At 41.2% G+C, this 16,595-nt stretch overlaps 1 protein-coding gene across 1 annotated transcript in view; it reads left to right on the top strand.

The window, feature by feature from the left end:
- LOC311247722 (neural-cadherin-like) overlaps positions 1–16,141 on the top strand; it is a gene marked incomplete at both ends in the record, with an annotated part of 169,534 nt that extends 153,393 nt beyond the window's left edge. Inside the window, 4 exons of the mRNA XM_084338728.1 lie at positions 4,225–4,392; positions 8,815–9,064; positions 14,392–14,519; positions 15,944–16,141. Coding sequence (XP_084194854.1) covers positions 4,225–4,392; positions 8,815–9,064; positions 14,392–14,519; positions 15,944–16,141 — 744 coding nt within the window. The remainder of the gene's footprint in view (positions 1–4,224; positions 4,393–8,814; positions 9,065–14,391; positions 14,520–15,943) is intronic.
- Between the last annotated feature and the right edge of the window lie 454 nt (positions 16,142–16,595).

Raw genomic sequence — 16,595 nt, 5'->3', positions numbered from 1 at the left:
TTCTGACCAAGAGCATATTTAAAAAGCTGCACATGTGAGAGAGAAATTAGTTTTGACTTGTATTTCTCTCTTCACGAGCTCCACGCTGCATCTATTTCTCTGGTCCGTCCATGCGCCGGTTATGAGGGAGAACAACCTCTCTACGAACACATTCGTGACCGGGATGCTCAGGAAGAATGAAGCCAGCATGGGTCAGGTTGGGGGTCTGGATGTCCTTCAACAGCAGCACCCACTTCACTCCAACAGTCGCCTCCATCTCCACCACTTCCTTCTGACGTGGAACGATTAAACAAAACTCCTCATAGAGCGCATCCATGTCTAACATGCCGAGCGTGCAGGTCAGTGAAGCTGACGTTTCTCTTTAGAGACATGACAGAAAGAGCCTTCAGATAATTCTCATCTGAGAAATCAAACCATTTCTCGAGGTAGACGATGGCAGACCTGTAGAACGATGTGAAGTCTGCTCTGGTCTTTGCCGCTCTCGCATCAATGAAGTGGCGGAGAAGGACACTGGCCTCTGTTCCAAAGAAGGAATCCGTGAGCCTTTGCTGGAAACAGTTTCCCCACGCAGGGTAGAGAGACAGCTAGCTAGTATGATCGCAGGCAGCCGCAGCATGAGTGGAGATACAGTTGTTGTTGTTGTTGTTGTTGTTGTACAAGGCGCCAATAACAGCTTGCATTATATATAGTACCTGGCGCGAGCTGTTTATTGCCGCGCAACTTCGCGCCAGGTACTATATAATGCGCTCGTGCTGGTTAGAATATAGGCTATGTTACATAATGTTACGATGTAGTACTTGCGGTGCATGCATTAGTGCATGTTTGGGGATTAATGAGAGGACAAAAACAATAATGATTAATAATAATAATAATAATAATAATAATAATAATAATAATAATAATAATAATAATAATAATAATAATAATAATAATAATAATAATAATAATAAGTTTATTGAAATGCCGGCCACTTATTGAAATGCGGGACATTTTTCTTCTGTTGCGGCATGCGGGACAGAGGGCTGAAATGCGGGACTGTCCCGCACAAATCGGGACGTTTGGCCACCCTAGCAACATGTATGGTAGCAACATCTTAAAATAAAATAAGGATGAGCAATGACATCATCTATTTATTGAAAGTTCCAGCCAAAAGAAAACCGGGGATGCAAGCTTTGCTAATTGTGCACCAAAGCTTTGAAACATATCTCTTCACCATAGAATTTTAATGCATTCTGCCACTTTGCACTCACTATATCCACACTGCGATTATTGCATTGTAAATGAGAGGTATTTTATTGTTGTGTATGCTGCTATTTGTATGCTCTTTCTCTTGTTTTATTTTCTTGTGTTGTATTGTTCTTGTCTGCATTGTTTTTATTTTGTCCATTTTATGCAAATTCTATGTCTATTTTACTGTGTTTTCAGCTGTGAAGCACTTGGACTGCAATTCTTGTATGAAAGCTGCTATACAAATGAAGTGTATTATTACTATTATTATTACTACATTAGGACATTCTGACATAATTCATTTTGGGTTCGAGACTGACATTACACTACATTACAAGAATAACACGCCCACTCTACTTTGCATTGCATCGTTTCAAGTTTCAAGTTTCTTTAATAGTTGTCATACAGAAGTACAGAATACTTTCATACAAAATGCTTCTTACTGTTACGCTCCAGAGACTGTGCTAGACAAGATAGTATCAAATAACATAGTATAGCATGTAATTTAGAAGAAGAAAATGAGGTCACAGTGTTCGGTATAGACATATGTACAATGTTCTGAGTTACCATATAATATACAATACTATGCAGTGTACTAATGTACAGTACTATCTAGTGCAAAGCAGAAATGGGATGAGGTACAATTTAGGTACAATTTACAGTAAGGTGTACGAGTTGTAGTGCAATCCTTCATCAATAAATATAAAGTGTGGGGAGTGGGTGCTACAGTGTGTTTGTTTAAAGTGGGTGTGTGCTATAAAGTGTGTGGAGTGGGTGCTACAGTGTGTTTGTTTAAAGTGAGTGTGTGCGTGTGGATGTGTGTGCTATGTGCGTTTGGTGGTTGTTGTTGTGTAGTGTTCATTCATTGTTCGTTTAGCAGCCTGATGGCCTGGGGATAGAAGCTTCTTCTGAGTCTTTCTGTGCTCGCCTTGAGACTCCGGTATCGCTTGCCTGACCGCAGCAGTTCAAAGAGGCAGTTGTTCGGGTGACTGGAGTCTTTAATGATTCTCTTAGCCTTGCCCTTGCAACGCTTGTTGTAAATGTTCTGGAGGGTGGGGAGCCCCCCTCCAATTGTGCGTTCGGCTGAACGTGTCACTCTTTGTAGTCTGCCTCGGTCTTGTGCAGTGCTATTCCCAAACCAGGAGGTGATGTTGCCGGTCAAGATGCTCTCTATTGTACATGATTGTTTCCAGCAGACAATATCGCAACATTTCAACTTTTTAATAGTATACAGTACCTATGCCCTATAGAATAGTTAGTTCTGTTTTACTGAACATTTATTCAGAGACAAGAGTCAAATGTACACTGTGACTTAATTAAATTCCAGCAGTGTAGGAGGCAGAGAACTCTGATAAAAACGTTCTATATAATATTATTCTATAGTTAAAGAATGCATCTGGTAAGTAAAGATTGTTTTTCCTAAAAAACACAACTGTAGCGATTGTGGGTGTTATGACAGTTGGAACCACTCTGTCTTGTTTATGTACACATACAGTAAGTAGCGTATACCGTTTACCCCGACAGCATCTGCTGATCAAACTTGAACTGAGAGAATGAAAGGCTAACGTCAAGCCTACAGGTTGTCCGTCTGCTGCCTCCTCTGCCCACGCTCTGCCTCACCGTCGGTGTGTGTCTTCAGTCCCGGTCTCACTGTGTGATGTAGGAGAGAGAGTTAATCACCGGAACAAGCTACACCTGCACCAATTAACCCTCCCCTACTGCCGCTTCGTCTGAGTCACTCCTGAACTCTCGCTCTGCGCCCAACACCAGAATCACACCCCTCCCTCCCACGGTGACCTTCTGGAATGTTTTAATCCGACAGAAGAGTTCAGTTTACAATAATCTTGACAACTAAAACACTTAGTTTGGAATATGTTAAAAACTACAATCTTAAAACTCATTTGAATATACTGTAAATGTTCCAAGAAACAATGTACGTAAGTCCCCAAAGCCAGTCTCCCATCTAGCAGCTCCAAGCTATACATTGGTCGTTCTCTGGTTTCTAGTTGTGGGAGAGATACAGTCACAGGTATTAATGTACTAAGAATAAGAATGATATATGCAGAGTACTAACATTGGGATCCAAATGCACTCAGAGCTGGTATTAAATTGTATTCATTTAAAAGTTGTTAACCTGCAATGAGTCTCCTGGCCATTTTAGTTTTCGTTTTTGAGGACTGCATACTTTTTTTGCAAACCAAAACAACATACTTTATACTTATAGCACATGCATGAGCCTGGTCTCTTTTGAAAGATGACATTCTGAAGTCTTCCCCTCGCGGTCACACCGCTCTGCCGGGGTCTCGTTCCCTTCCTACAGCTCGTTCCCTTCCTACAGCTCGTTCCCTTCCTACAGCTCGTTCCCTTCCTACAGCTCGTTCCCTTCCTACAGCTCGTTCCCTTCCTACAGCTCGTTCCTTCCCTCAGAGAACGAGCACGGCTTGATATTATGTGTAAACGGTACAAATCCTTCCAATCACCTACAATGGAACGTGCCCTGCAGTGGTACCTTCCACTCCACCTTCTAATGAAACACTTTTCTCCACTAAAATGTACCGCTTCATCTCCCGCAATAACAAGGTTGCCCCTCGTCGGCTCTGCTTTTTGCAATATCTGCCTGTATGAAATACAGCTCAATAACCCATTCTCAACCTCACACGGCTGTTTTTTTTGTTTTTGTTTTTAGAAACCTAGTTAACCCTTTCACTACCACACTACAGAAGGTTAACCTTTCACTACCACACTACAGACGGTTAACCTTTCACTACCACACTACAGACGGTTAACCTTTCACTACCACACTATAGACGGTTAACTGTCTGTAGTGTGGTAATGAAACGGTTAACCTTATGTCGTGTGGTTGTGAAAGGGTTAACCCTTTGTCGTGTGGCAGTGAAAGGGTTAACCTGTATTGTCGCAGTGAAAGGGTTAACCCTTTGGTAGTGTGGTAGTGAAAGGGTTAGCGCTTACTTCCCTCCCCCTCCTTGTGGCTCTCAGAGGAGCTACATCACGCGGGGCGTCGTGGCCACGGACGGGGGGAACCGGAGCACCTCGGTGGAGCTGGCCGTCACCATCACCGACGTGAAGAACCTGCCTCCGCAGTGGGAGCGGGACAGCTACAGCGTGGTCGTCCCGGAGAACACGGCCCGGGACACGCCCATAGTGGTACGGACGCTGTCTGTGTGTGTGTGTGTGTGTGTGTGTGTGTGTGTGTGTGTGTGTGTGTGTGTGTGTGTGTGTGTGTGTGTGTGTGTGTGTGTGTGTGTGTGTGTGTGTGTGTGTGTGTGTGTGTGTGTGTGTGTGTGTGTGTGTGTGCATCTATGTGTGTTTGCACATGTGTTTACACGTGTGTGCAGGTATGCTTGTGTGTGTGTGTGTGTGTGTGGATGTATGTGTGTTTGGACATGTGTTTACACATGTGTGCAGGTGTGCTTGTGTTTGTGTGTGTGCATGTATGTGTGTTTGCACATGTGTTTACACGTGTGTGCGGGTGTGCATGTATGTGTGTTTGCACATGTGTTTACACGTGTGTGCTTGTGTTTGTTTGTGTGGGTGTGTGTTGTGTTTGATAAGGAGTTGTTAAAACAGAGGATAGAATGGAGGAATGAGAGAAAAAGGGGAAAAGGCAGAAAAGAGAATCATTGTGTGTCTGTGTGTTAGAGAGTGTGTTTGTCTGTCCGTATGTGTGTGTGGGAGGTCGAGTAGTTGGATCATGGACCCACCCCCCCCCCCACACACACACACACATATCAATAGTGCATTTGATGCTGATGAATTAGGATGTTTATTGCTGTAACTCTTTTTAATTGCTCCAACTCTTGCCATTCGGAGTGCAGTAAGTCAATCAACTACGATTTCCCTTCGCTCGCTCGGCTGGGTGGGCGCGGCCGGCGGCACGGCCGGCAGCGCGTCATGCAGGGGCGGATTTAGGATTGTAGGAGATCCGGGGCTTAGCCCAGATGGGCCCCCCTTTTATTTTTTTTTTCTTTAAATTTTTTTTTTTTTTTTTATGTAAAAAAAAAAAATTTGGCAGGCAAGGGGTGGTTTGGAGGGGCTCAGGCACGACCCCCTCCACGACAGATTTTTTTTGAATTTAATGAACCTGTACGTGCAATTTCCTGCAATATAGAGCCTTCAATCTTGACCAATAAAGCTGCTCTTTTCACTATAAAACTCAGTAAACGTAGTTATGGTTAGATTTATACATTGGGGGGGATATATCATATTTTCCATATAATCAAAAAGTGGTGGAGCAAGATTATACCTTTGCTCCCCCAAGTTCAATAGTGGGAGAGCAGAGATGCTCCGAATGCTCTTATGGCCAGGCGTCTATGATTCACTGATACAAAGTAAAATAGTGCAGTGCAATAAAATAGTTAGTAAAATAGAATAAAATAATGCAATAGTGCATTGCAATAAAATAGTTATCATCGTATTTAATCGGGAGGCCGGTAAGGAGTGCATTACAGTAGTCGAGTTGGCTTGAGATAAAGGCATGGATCTGGTTTTCAGCGTCCTTTTGATTTATAAATGGCCGTACTTTAGCTATGTTTCTAAGGTGGAAGAATTAAGTTTTTGTCAACTTGTTGATTGTGATTTAAAGCTTAGGTCTGAGTCTACCATAACACCAAGACTTAACTCACTCAAATACAGTTAGCAGCTGGATAGACCACAGATGGAAATTAGCTTCTGCTAAATCTGGTGCAAACATATTTTCATGTAACAATGATGAATTGTAAAAAAAAAAAAGAAAAAAAAAACATTTTGTTTATTTTTTTTTTATTTATTATTTTTTTTTAAATAGATTCGGGGCTTTTCAGAATACATCCGGGGCTTGAGCCCAGGTAGCCACCCCCTAGCTCCGCCCCTGGCGTCATGCCGTCGCCACAAGTCCCTTTCATGTTGTTGATACACCTTTGAATGTCTTGTCGGCGCTAAAAGATTCCTTCAAATCTTCCACAGTTTGATGTCGTAAGTGAAAGCTCACATTGTATTGCCGCGCGCTCGAGCAACTTTCCATGTCCGTTCCGTTCAAAACCTCCCCTTTGATGTGAGAAATATACAGTATGGCTGTCGATCTTGTAAGGCGAGGAAAGCCGCTCTCCAAAAGTCTTCAAAAGGGGACTCGTTCCTGAGATAACAAGGTATTACAGGCTCACTGACGAGACGGTTTCCTAGATCCTAATACTGTATGTATGTGTCCACTCCACACACCATCAAACCACATAATAAATCAAATGAAACCCTTCCCGAACCTGTATGCCTTTCGGCCTTCGCCTTCAGTCTGACTTAATTTGACCCGATCAGCCCCGACTCCAGGCTTTCACATAATGTAGACATTCTAACCAAATCCATACCAACTTGAATACATGAATATTACAAGAGAGAGGAGTCCAAAGCACATGGCCTTTGTCTTGGTATTAGGGCTTGAAATGTCTTGAAAAGCCAAGTCAATCACACGCGCGCACGCATGGTTAAATTGGATAGGAAGAATGTGGTAGACTTATCAGAGCGTGACCTCTTTGGCCGCTCGGTTCAAGCTAACAAGCTCCTTGGCTTGGTCTAGCCCTTGGTCTAGCTCTTGGTCTAGGTCTTGGTCTAGCCCTTGGTCTAGCTCTTGGTCTAGGTCTTGGTCTAGGTCTTGGTCTAGCCCTTGGTCTAGCTCTTGGTCTAGCTCTTGGTCTAGCTCTTAGTCTAGCACTTAGTCTAGCTCTTGGTCTAGCTCTTGGTCTAGCTCTTAGTCTAGCTCTTGGTCTAGCTCTTGGTCTAGCTCTTGGTATAGCTCTTAGTCTAGCTCTTAGTCTAGCTCTTAGTCTAGCTCTTAGTCTAGCTATTGGTTTAGCTCTTAGTCTAGCTCTTAGTCTAGCTCTTGGTCTAGCTCTTGGTCTACAGTAGCCCTTTGTCTAGCACTGCTGTGAAGCTCGGCCCAAGTTACCTACCTGGTTTTGCTTCCATCAAAGGATCCAGACTATCTATCTAGTCTATTCCCCTATTGCGACAGTAGGAAGGGATATAGATTAGGGGAGACAAGGGCTCAGGCTGGATTCAGTCCTAGGTCAGCAGAGACACACTCCAGAGTTAGGTCTTATCTATCACACCATCTCTTGGTAGGATGCCCAATTCTACAGTAATCCAGTGTAGCTGCTCAGTGGCCAGGAAAAAACTGTGGTTGTACAGGGAAGCTCTCCAGTCTGTGTGTTTTTAATTGTGTTCGTATATAGCAGGGCATTGCTGAAAAAGAGCATACTGGAAATATAAAGGTTAACAAGGACACATAGTGTCACAGATGAGAATTGCATTCATAAGCCCTATTCACACAGGACTAGTATTACCTGCGGACCTCTAGTACTATATGATTGCGGAGGAATTCTGTGATCTTAATCCTGTGCGAATCTGCAATGTCCATAATTCGGGGTCATAATTAGTTTTTTTTGGTAGTAGTAAAATCAATACAGGAATGTTTTAAATGCGTTTTCATTGCAAACATCAATCTTCTTCACCGCAGCATGGAGATCGATAGGCCTACGGTACCTTCTGGAAAAATATATTTCCATCCAAATTAGGAGCAGATACTGTAACTGTTATCCAGTTCATTATGTCTCCCATGCTGGATTGTCATAGATTTGATTTAACCCTTATGTGGTGTTAGGGTCTCCAGCGACCCGATTTTATTAGAACAAGGCTTTATGATATCCTCCACAACACATAAGCACAGCAAAACTATGTTTCACCATTTTGAAAATTCTGAAGGTATCTGCAGAAAAAAGGTACGACTGTGGTGTTAGGGTCATTCTTGACCCGGCAAGGTAAAACTATACTATAAAAATACTAAATATAAATAAATAAAATAATAATAAATATACTAAACTTTTTTTCAAAAGTTATATTCTAATATTGTTCTATTATAGTCAGAAAACATTATTATCTATGGGTTTCACATTTAGTATATTATGATTGAACAACCTCATTTTCATCTTAAAAATAAGGGACATGATGTGTCTCGGGGGCCATCAAATCAAATTGCAATGGGATTATATGGTTATGAATGCATATAATGTTAGTTAGGATGTAGTATTAACTATATTGAGTGATACTCCTTTCTTTTTAGTACTCAGGACTGAGTTAGACCCCGGGTCAACATTGACCCGCTAACAACGGTCAGTGGTGCCAATTCCTATAACACAACATGAGGGTTAACATTGAAAATATATTATGCATGATTCCATGCATCATGCCTTTGCCGTTGTTGTATTAGTTTGACGTACCATTTGGAACAATAATGTTTGATCACAACAGTAAAAACTATGGGCTACAGTAAAAACGTATCCCGTAGGCGCATCTGGAAATCACAAAGGTCGTGGAGTAATTTTCTATTACCAAGGGTCCCCACATAATACTACTCCTATGTGAATAGAGCTTTCGATTATTCTAGTGTCATGCCTGTGAGCCACCACTAGGGGCAGAGTGGCTGACCGTGAGTGAGTGACATTGCCGGTCTATGCGGAGCTTTGCATCTTACTTATTTTCTTTATAAAAAAAATTATAACAATCATGTACATTTATAACCTAACCCATCATCCCTTTCAGACAATCAAAGCCACCTCCCAGCTGGGTGACCCCAGGGTGACCTATAACCTGGAGGATGGGATGGTCCCAGAGACCAACATGCCTGTGCGCTTCTATCTTTCCCCCAACCGGGAGGACGGCTCCGCCTCCATCCTGGTGTCAGAACCACTGGACTACGAGACCACGCCCCTTTTCTCCCTGCGGGTCCGGGCTCAGAACGTGGCGGCGGTGCCCCTAGCGGCGTTCACCACGGTATACGTCAATGTCACAGGTAGGGTGTGCGATGCGTTCAGACCCATGACTCTCATGTCCTTCGATGGCAGAATTTCTTTCTTACATTAGCAGCGTTCAGGGTAACGTTTGGTTTCATGGGTCTGCAATGTACCTATCTCAAGCCCCGCCCTCCTTTCTTGATCCTCCACTCACAACTTTATAGAACTGTATATAGTGATATTTATTTGAGTCATATTTGATCTTATTTTATTCTTATTCTATGCTAATTTGATTGTATTTATATTATTGGAAGCTGCTATGGTCGAGGGACCATGACAAATTTTATTTCACTCTTTCTTCGCTGTAAGGTACTGAAATACGTGACAATAAAGGAATCTGAAAAACTGTTGGAAGCAACAGTGGCTCATTAGGTAGAGCGGTTGTCTGGTAATCGGAAGGTTCCCGGTTTGATGCTGCCTCCTCCCGGCAACACGCTGAAGTGTCCTTGAGCAAGACACTTTGCATGGTTGCCCCTGCTGTCATGTCAGTGAGTGTATGGGTGAATGTGATGCATGGTTGCCCCTGCTGTCAGTGAGTGTCTGGGTGAATGTGAGGCATGAGTTGTAAAGCGCTTTGGATACAATCGCTATATAAATGCTGTCCAATTACCAAATGTAGTCCATTTGCACTGGTATCTACAGTATTTCTATAGAAAGCCATTATTGGAGATCCCCCTTATATCACTTCATTATTGAACTGGACCTCTGGACCTTATCATACTCGCTCCAATGATTGGCTTGACACTTTCAAACCCCCAGAGTTTGTACTGAACTTGGAACATCTGCTTTTAGCTTCTGTGCCCCCGGCATGCAGAACATCCTTCAATGTACCATAAAACCCAATACATCAGTATCCTTTGGACAGTTTAAATCTTTAATGACCAACCATTTCACCCCAGTCTGCAGTTGTTTTTGTAATTGTTTCATTGATTGTCTTTCTTGTTTTAGTATTTATAATTATTGCGTGCTGCGTTTTTCTCGACCATCATTGGAAATGGGATCTCAATTGATCTTTCGAGACTAATTAAAGATTGAAAAAAAGATGTAGAGAAATATGAACACACTCATTTCTCATGTGATATCTATTCTCCCAACGTTTCAGCCATGAGCCTTCATCACATCCTGGTGTAAAAGGATGATGTTCCAACCCTCAGCCACTCAAGTGAAGTGCAGAGACTATGGGAAGACCTCCAGCTCTATTGTATTCAGACATTGGCAATAAGGCATCTTAAAGGAACATGGCAACATTATGGGAAACGCTCTTACCGTGTTCTCCAGAGTCACACAAGAAAATGGATACGAGGCGGCTGGGTAGCGCAGTGGACTAAGCACTCGCTTACCACTGCAGAGACTCTAGGATAGTATCCAGCTGTCAGCGGTACCTCCGGCTTGGTCGGTCGTCCCTACTAACACAATTGGCAGTTTTAGCGGGTGGGAAGCCGGTGGGGTATGTGTCCTGGTCGTTGTAAAACTGCGACTCCTACTGGTCGGTCTGTTCAGCAGGGAGGGGATCTGTGGGAAATAGCGTGAACCTCTGCACACGTTACGTTCCCCCAGTGAAACTCCTCGCTGTCAGGTGAAAAGAAGCGGCTGGCGACTCCACATGTATCGGAGTAGGCATGTGGTAGTTCTACACCGTCCCCAGGCCGACAGTGGGGCAATGCGTGCAACGAACAGGAAGGGAATTGGCATAACGACTAAAATTGGGATGGGTGAAAAAATACAGAAAGCCCAAAAATAAGGTAATAATAGCTAGCTTAGCACAGATTAATGGAAGCAGATATGGACCACTATCCTGGCCAAAAGCTAGGCTAGCTGGTCCATATCCAATTGTCTAATAAGTTATTAGACAATTCATGGAAGCGGATATAACGCTAATAGCGCTTCCTGTCTGACTCTGGAGAACAGGGTAAGAGCAATGTTGCCATGTTCCTTTAAGATGCCTTATTGCCAATGTCTGAATACAATAGAACTGGAGGTCTTCCCATCATCTCTGCATTTCCCTTGAGTAGCTGAGGGTTGGGCCATCATCATTTGACATGATCAGGATGTAATGAAGGCTCATGGTTGAAAGATTGGTGAATAGATATCACATGAGAAATGAGTGTGTGCATTATTCCTCTACATCTTTTTTTCAATCTTTAGTTAGTCTCGAAAGATCAATTGAGATCTAATTTCGGTAACACTTTATAATAACACTCAGTTATAAGACCTGTATAAGGTATTTGTAGATAATGAACTAATCATGAACAAATCATTTATATACATTCGTAAATTATTATTAAATCATTTATAACTATATTTGTATAACATTTACAAATTAGTTCTACATTATTTATAACTCATTATCAACATTGTTTTTACTTGATTTGTTCATCATTAAATAATGTTGTTTAATGTGTAGTAACACATTTGTAGATGCTTTGAAAAATGGATATGAAAAAACGACTATACTGTACCTCCATTTATTTGTTCATGTTCAACAAATGATTTGTTAAGACATTCATAAAACATCTATAAATCATTTGCAGATGCTATTGTGTGCCCTAATCTGAAGTGAAGCCTATTCATCATTAACAAATGTCTAATAGTTAATTATTTGTTAACTTTTTCATCACCTGTTACAAATGTTGTAGACATCATTTCCGACCTACAACTCTTATATTTTGTGTAGACGTACTTGATGTGGTGGGCGCCGCTAACTTTACATTTGAAAATGTGTTTGTTCCTAATGTGTGCTCAGTATATTGCGGTATGTGATGATGACACAAGGGTAATAATTATTTGTATTTTCAGGCTGTATAGGCGCCGTGTCTTCATCACATATACTGAGCACACATTAGGAACAAACACATTTTCAAATGTAAAGTTAGCAGCGCCCACCACATCAAGTACGTCTACACAAAATATAAGAGTTGTAGGTCGGAAATTATGGAATAGATTTACCAACAAAAAACGTGTTAAGCCTGCTCATACCTTAATAAAAGCGTGGGGCAGCACGAATAACTTGGCTCTGCTAATATCGTGCTTCCATTCAAACAGACGGCAACAAACATGAAGTCAAGTCTCACTAGCGTGAGACTTCCGTCTACACCCTGGCCAGGGTACTCCTGGGTCCTAGTGCCCACCCTCATTACACTAGTCTATATGTCATGCACATGTATTTTATATGTTAATAAAATTGCATTTATCTATAGTCCTCCTAATTCTGTCACTGTTTGATGTCACAAAGAAGGGTGTATCCGAAAGCTGTCTACAACATTTGTAACTGGTGATGAAAAAGTAAACAAATAATTAACTATTAGACATTTGTTAATGATGAATAGGCTTCACTTCAGATTAGGGCACACAATAGCATCTGCAAATGATTTATAGATGTTTTATGAATGTCTTAACAAATCATTTGTTGAACATGAACAAATAAATAGAGGTACAGTATAGTAGTTTTTTTATTGAAATTTTCAAAGCATCTACAAATGTGTTACTACACATTAAACAACATTATTTAATGATGAACAAATCAAGTACAAACAATGTTGATAATGAGTTATAAATAATGTAGAACTAATTTGTGAATGTTATACAAATATAGTTATAAATGATTTAATAATAATTTACGAATGTATATAAATTATTTGTTCATGATTAGTTCATTATCTACAAATACCTTATAAAGGTCTTATAACTGATATGTTATTATAAAGTGTTACCCTAATTTCCAATGATGCAGAGAAGAGCGCATGTTCCTTTAAAGTGTGGCTATGTGCTGCATTAGGTTAACCTTCAGATTCCTATTAAAAAACTATTAAACCTATTAACTTTTGACTCCCTGGTGAAGGCTTAATGCAGAAACTTGTCTGAGTTGACCATGCCAAGACAATAAAGGCATTTGAATGGTTAAAGAGTGCCTTGGAGTTTTTTCTTGTTTTTGATTATGATATGATATGTATCCCATCCAAAGAGCACCTCAAACAAACACAATTCAGGTTTTTAACTTCATAGTACATTCCTAGAAATATATTAAAGAAATGGCGGTCGTAGAATATAATTATTAAATTATGTAATTTTCAACACATTTTGGGATAAATGCCAGGGTAATTTGAGTGAATCTCCAAGAAATGTCAAAGAAATTAAAGTCGTAAAATAAAGCATTACTCTGTGAACCGTATGTTCATATCTTTTGCATTTGATGTTGTGTGAAACGACACGTCATTCCTGGAGAAACGAGATTCACAAAATTGACACCTTACCCCTCCCAAAATTGGCTTCTTGTAGATCCAGCTTTCCCGTGATTAGTAGAAAGAGGATTGTTGAAGCTGTTTTCTTATACATTTTGCGACTATGGTGATGTGATTTATAGGCATGCTGTGGCTTCAACTCTTATACCTCTGGACTTAGATGTATTACTGGTGACAGATATGATACCCGCCACTGTATCCTTTATGAAAAGGTTGGACGTAACTCATGACATCTATATAATGGAAAATATGTCATTTTCAATAAAAATTCAGCAGGAAAAGTTCTACCGGATCTGGTCGAAATGGACAGAATATGTCAAACACACACAATCTGACTTCTGCTAAAAGTAATAAGGATCAAATGTAACAGATCCTCCCCAGGAACAGCCGCTAGCCTGTCTGTTTTGTTGTATTATTGTTTTATGTTCTGTCTTATGTCTGACCCTATGTGATGTCCCCCCCCCCCCTTTTTTTTTTTGGGTCTTAGTTTTATTTTGTTTTATTTTGTCTTAGTTTTTATTATTGAGTCTTTTTTTATGTTTATTATTATTTTTTTTTTTTTTTTTCTCCTCTCTCTTTTTGTCCCCTCCCCCTCTTCCCTTTCCCTATTTTTTTTCTTTTTCTCTTTCTCCCCCCTTTCCTCCCCAACTTCTGCTCATTCTAAGTTACCTGATGTGTACCAATTTTTTTTTTCTAGTGGCCATCTCTCACTGGAAAAAAAAATTGGATGGCTTTCTCTGATTGAAAGGTGTAACTATCATTGGTATTTGTTTATTTTTAAAGTTCTTATTGGTAAACGTCCACCTTTGGAATGGAATCTTGGAACCTATTCTACACGCTCAAATGACTGGTTCTTAGAGTTCCTCGAGTTTGCTCTGAACTAGGAAAAAATGCTTTTTCCATTGATGCTTGTCTTAGCCTATTTTATAGTTTACTCTTATTTGTACGTCATCTTTATTTACGAACCTGCTGATAACTACAGTATGTCTTTGTTTTGTAAGCTCGCCGTCGCTGTAAATTAGGTTAACCTCAGTGTCTCACGAGTTGAAATAAAGGTTTGAAATTAAATTAAATCTCTCCTCACACAGATGTCAACGATAACGTTCCTTTCTTCACCTCCTCCATCTACGAGGCCACCGTGACAGAGGGGGCCCAGGTGGGGACTCTGGTTCTGCAGGTGTCTGCGCACGACAAAGACTTGGGTCTCAACGGAAAGGTAGGCAAATGGCGTTCTGTTCCCTCAGTTCTTTCATTTCCTTTTTCACCAAGTCAAGACAAGGAATGTCAAGGAAAAGCAACATATTGGCGTGTCTGCCTCCACGTAGGATATCTCCTGATGGGTTGTCGATAGCCGGCGACGTACTTTCTCTTCCAGGTTCACGGAGGCTATACCGTCTTCGGTCATGAGGATATCTTTTCAGACGCTGCCGAGATACACACATACAGTACAGATGCAGCTCTTAGGACTCTGAGCTCTGCTCTGCACTGCTACTGCGGTAATCATGCACCATTAACCTGGCAGTGCTGTTAACGAGGTGTTAACGATTTTTAAGAGCTGGATCTGTACTTACAAACACAGACACAATGAATACAATAAAAGGGATTATCTTATCCTGCACATCTCTACAATGCAGGAAGTAAAAAAAATGATTTTTTTTAAAGGGGGTGAAAGGGACATGGAATGAAAGTGGAATCAGAATTCACAGCCAAGCGCGTCTGCGACGCCGCCCAATTCCCTCCTGTAACCCATCAATCTGAAGTTAGCAAGAGAACGTATCATCACACTCTGATCCCACCAGTGTGGGAGCTGCGGTTTCAGAGCTGTCACACAGCGCTGAAGAGGTGGTTCTGGGGAACAGGCGCTGTGCCACAGCTGTGAGCGTGAGTGCATGTGGTTGTGTGTGTTGACTTACTGTGATAATATCAGAGAGACGCTGCATCGATCTGGTGGTTGGCTGTGCTGTTAAAAGCTGGAATTGCAGATGATGAATGGAGATTGAGATTTGTTGACAGTTGCAGCTTCGCACGTCTATTCTTCCTCTTCTCTTTTTACGGTCTCTGTGGGGTATTGTGTGTGAAAATGGGCTTAATATATCTTGAGGAAATAAAACTCAACTTTCCCCCCCCCATTCCTTCAACAAATATGCATACCCTACCAAAAGCTCTCCATTTCCATGGTCTTTTAAGGTTTTAATATATATTGGAATCTGTTTCTTTATGAAGCCATAATTAGAGGCCGTCCAAATTATATTACGTCTTTGTTGGAATGGACCACTGGACCCTGTTGTATACGATTCAATGATTGTCTTACGCTTAAGAGTGCCTAGAGTTTGTACTGAACTTTTGGCTTACCCTGCAGGAATCTAGACACTCTAGTGTCTATGGGTCGGTTTAGAACCTTAATGACCAATTAGGTCACCACAATATGTAATGGTTTTTAAATGATTATTACCTCTGTTATTTTGGTTTTGAAATGTGCTCTTAATTGTTCTGATTGTCTGATGTTTCTGTATTTCTTAATGCACTATGACACTCTAAATGTAACATGATCTCAATGATACTGTAAGTGTAACTGGTGTATTTATCGAGTATAAATAAAGATGAATATTGAAACGATGTTTCCTCCCCTGCATCCCACAGATCAGCTACTCTCTGCTCAGTGACAGCAGTGGGGACCACCGTCTGTTCCGTGTAGACCCGGAACTCGGGTCTATCTACACAGAGGCCGTGTTCGACCGCGAGGCCCGTAGCTCTTACCTGCTAGAGGTCCAGTCGGAAGATGGCCAGGAGTCTGCCCGACCTGGCAAGAACAAACAGCCCAACTCGGGTCTGGAGTAGTCTTGTTTATAGCCCGTACTTGTGATGTTGGTGATAGACTGTACTAATAGGCTGTAGATAGTACTGTACTCAAACTTACCTTGAAAAGTATTTTTGCTTGACTTTCTTAATAAGAAAAAAAAAAGTCCCTTTGGAAAGTAATTATTCAGCCAATCCCAGGGTATAGCCTGCCCTGTTGCAATGAGTTGCAATGTTGTAAAAAAAAAAAAAAACATGTTTAATGAGGCAATACCAGTTCCAGTGACTGAGATTTTATTTTATCACTTTTCTTCCCTCATAAAAATGTTTTCATTGTTAGACTCTGGTTGTGGTTGGATCGACCGTTCACTGCCAATGTTGTACATATTTAATGGACTCAATTGACGTGATGGTGTGAAGCCAGCGCAGATGCCTTGCGCCGGTGAATTGGAAATTCTGTCTGTACCAGCTTGGCAATTTTGTGGCTCAAAATGAA

The sequence above is a fragment of the Notolepis coatsorum genome, assembly GCF_963971535.1.
Source record: "Notolepis coatsorum genome assembly, contig: SCAFFOLD_397, whole genome shotgun sequence".
Taxonomy (NCBI): Eukaryota; Metazoa; Chordata; class Actinopteri; order Aulopiformes; family Paralepididae; genus Notolepis; species Notolepis coatsorum.
Note: the sequence above shows the minus strand (reverse complement) of the source record. Positions and strands in the feature narration are given on the sequence as shown.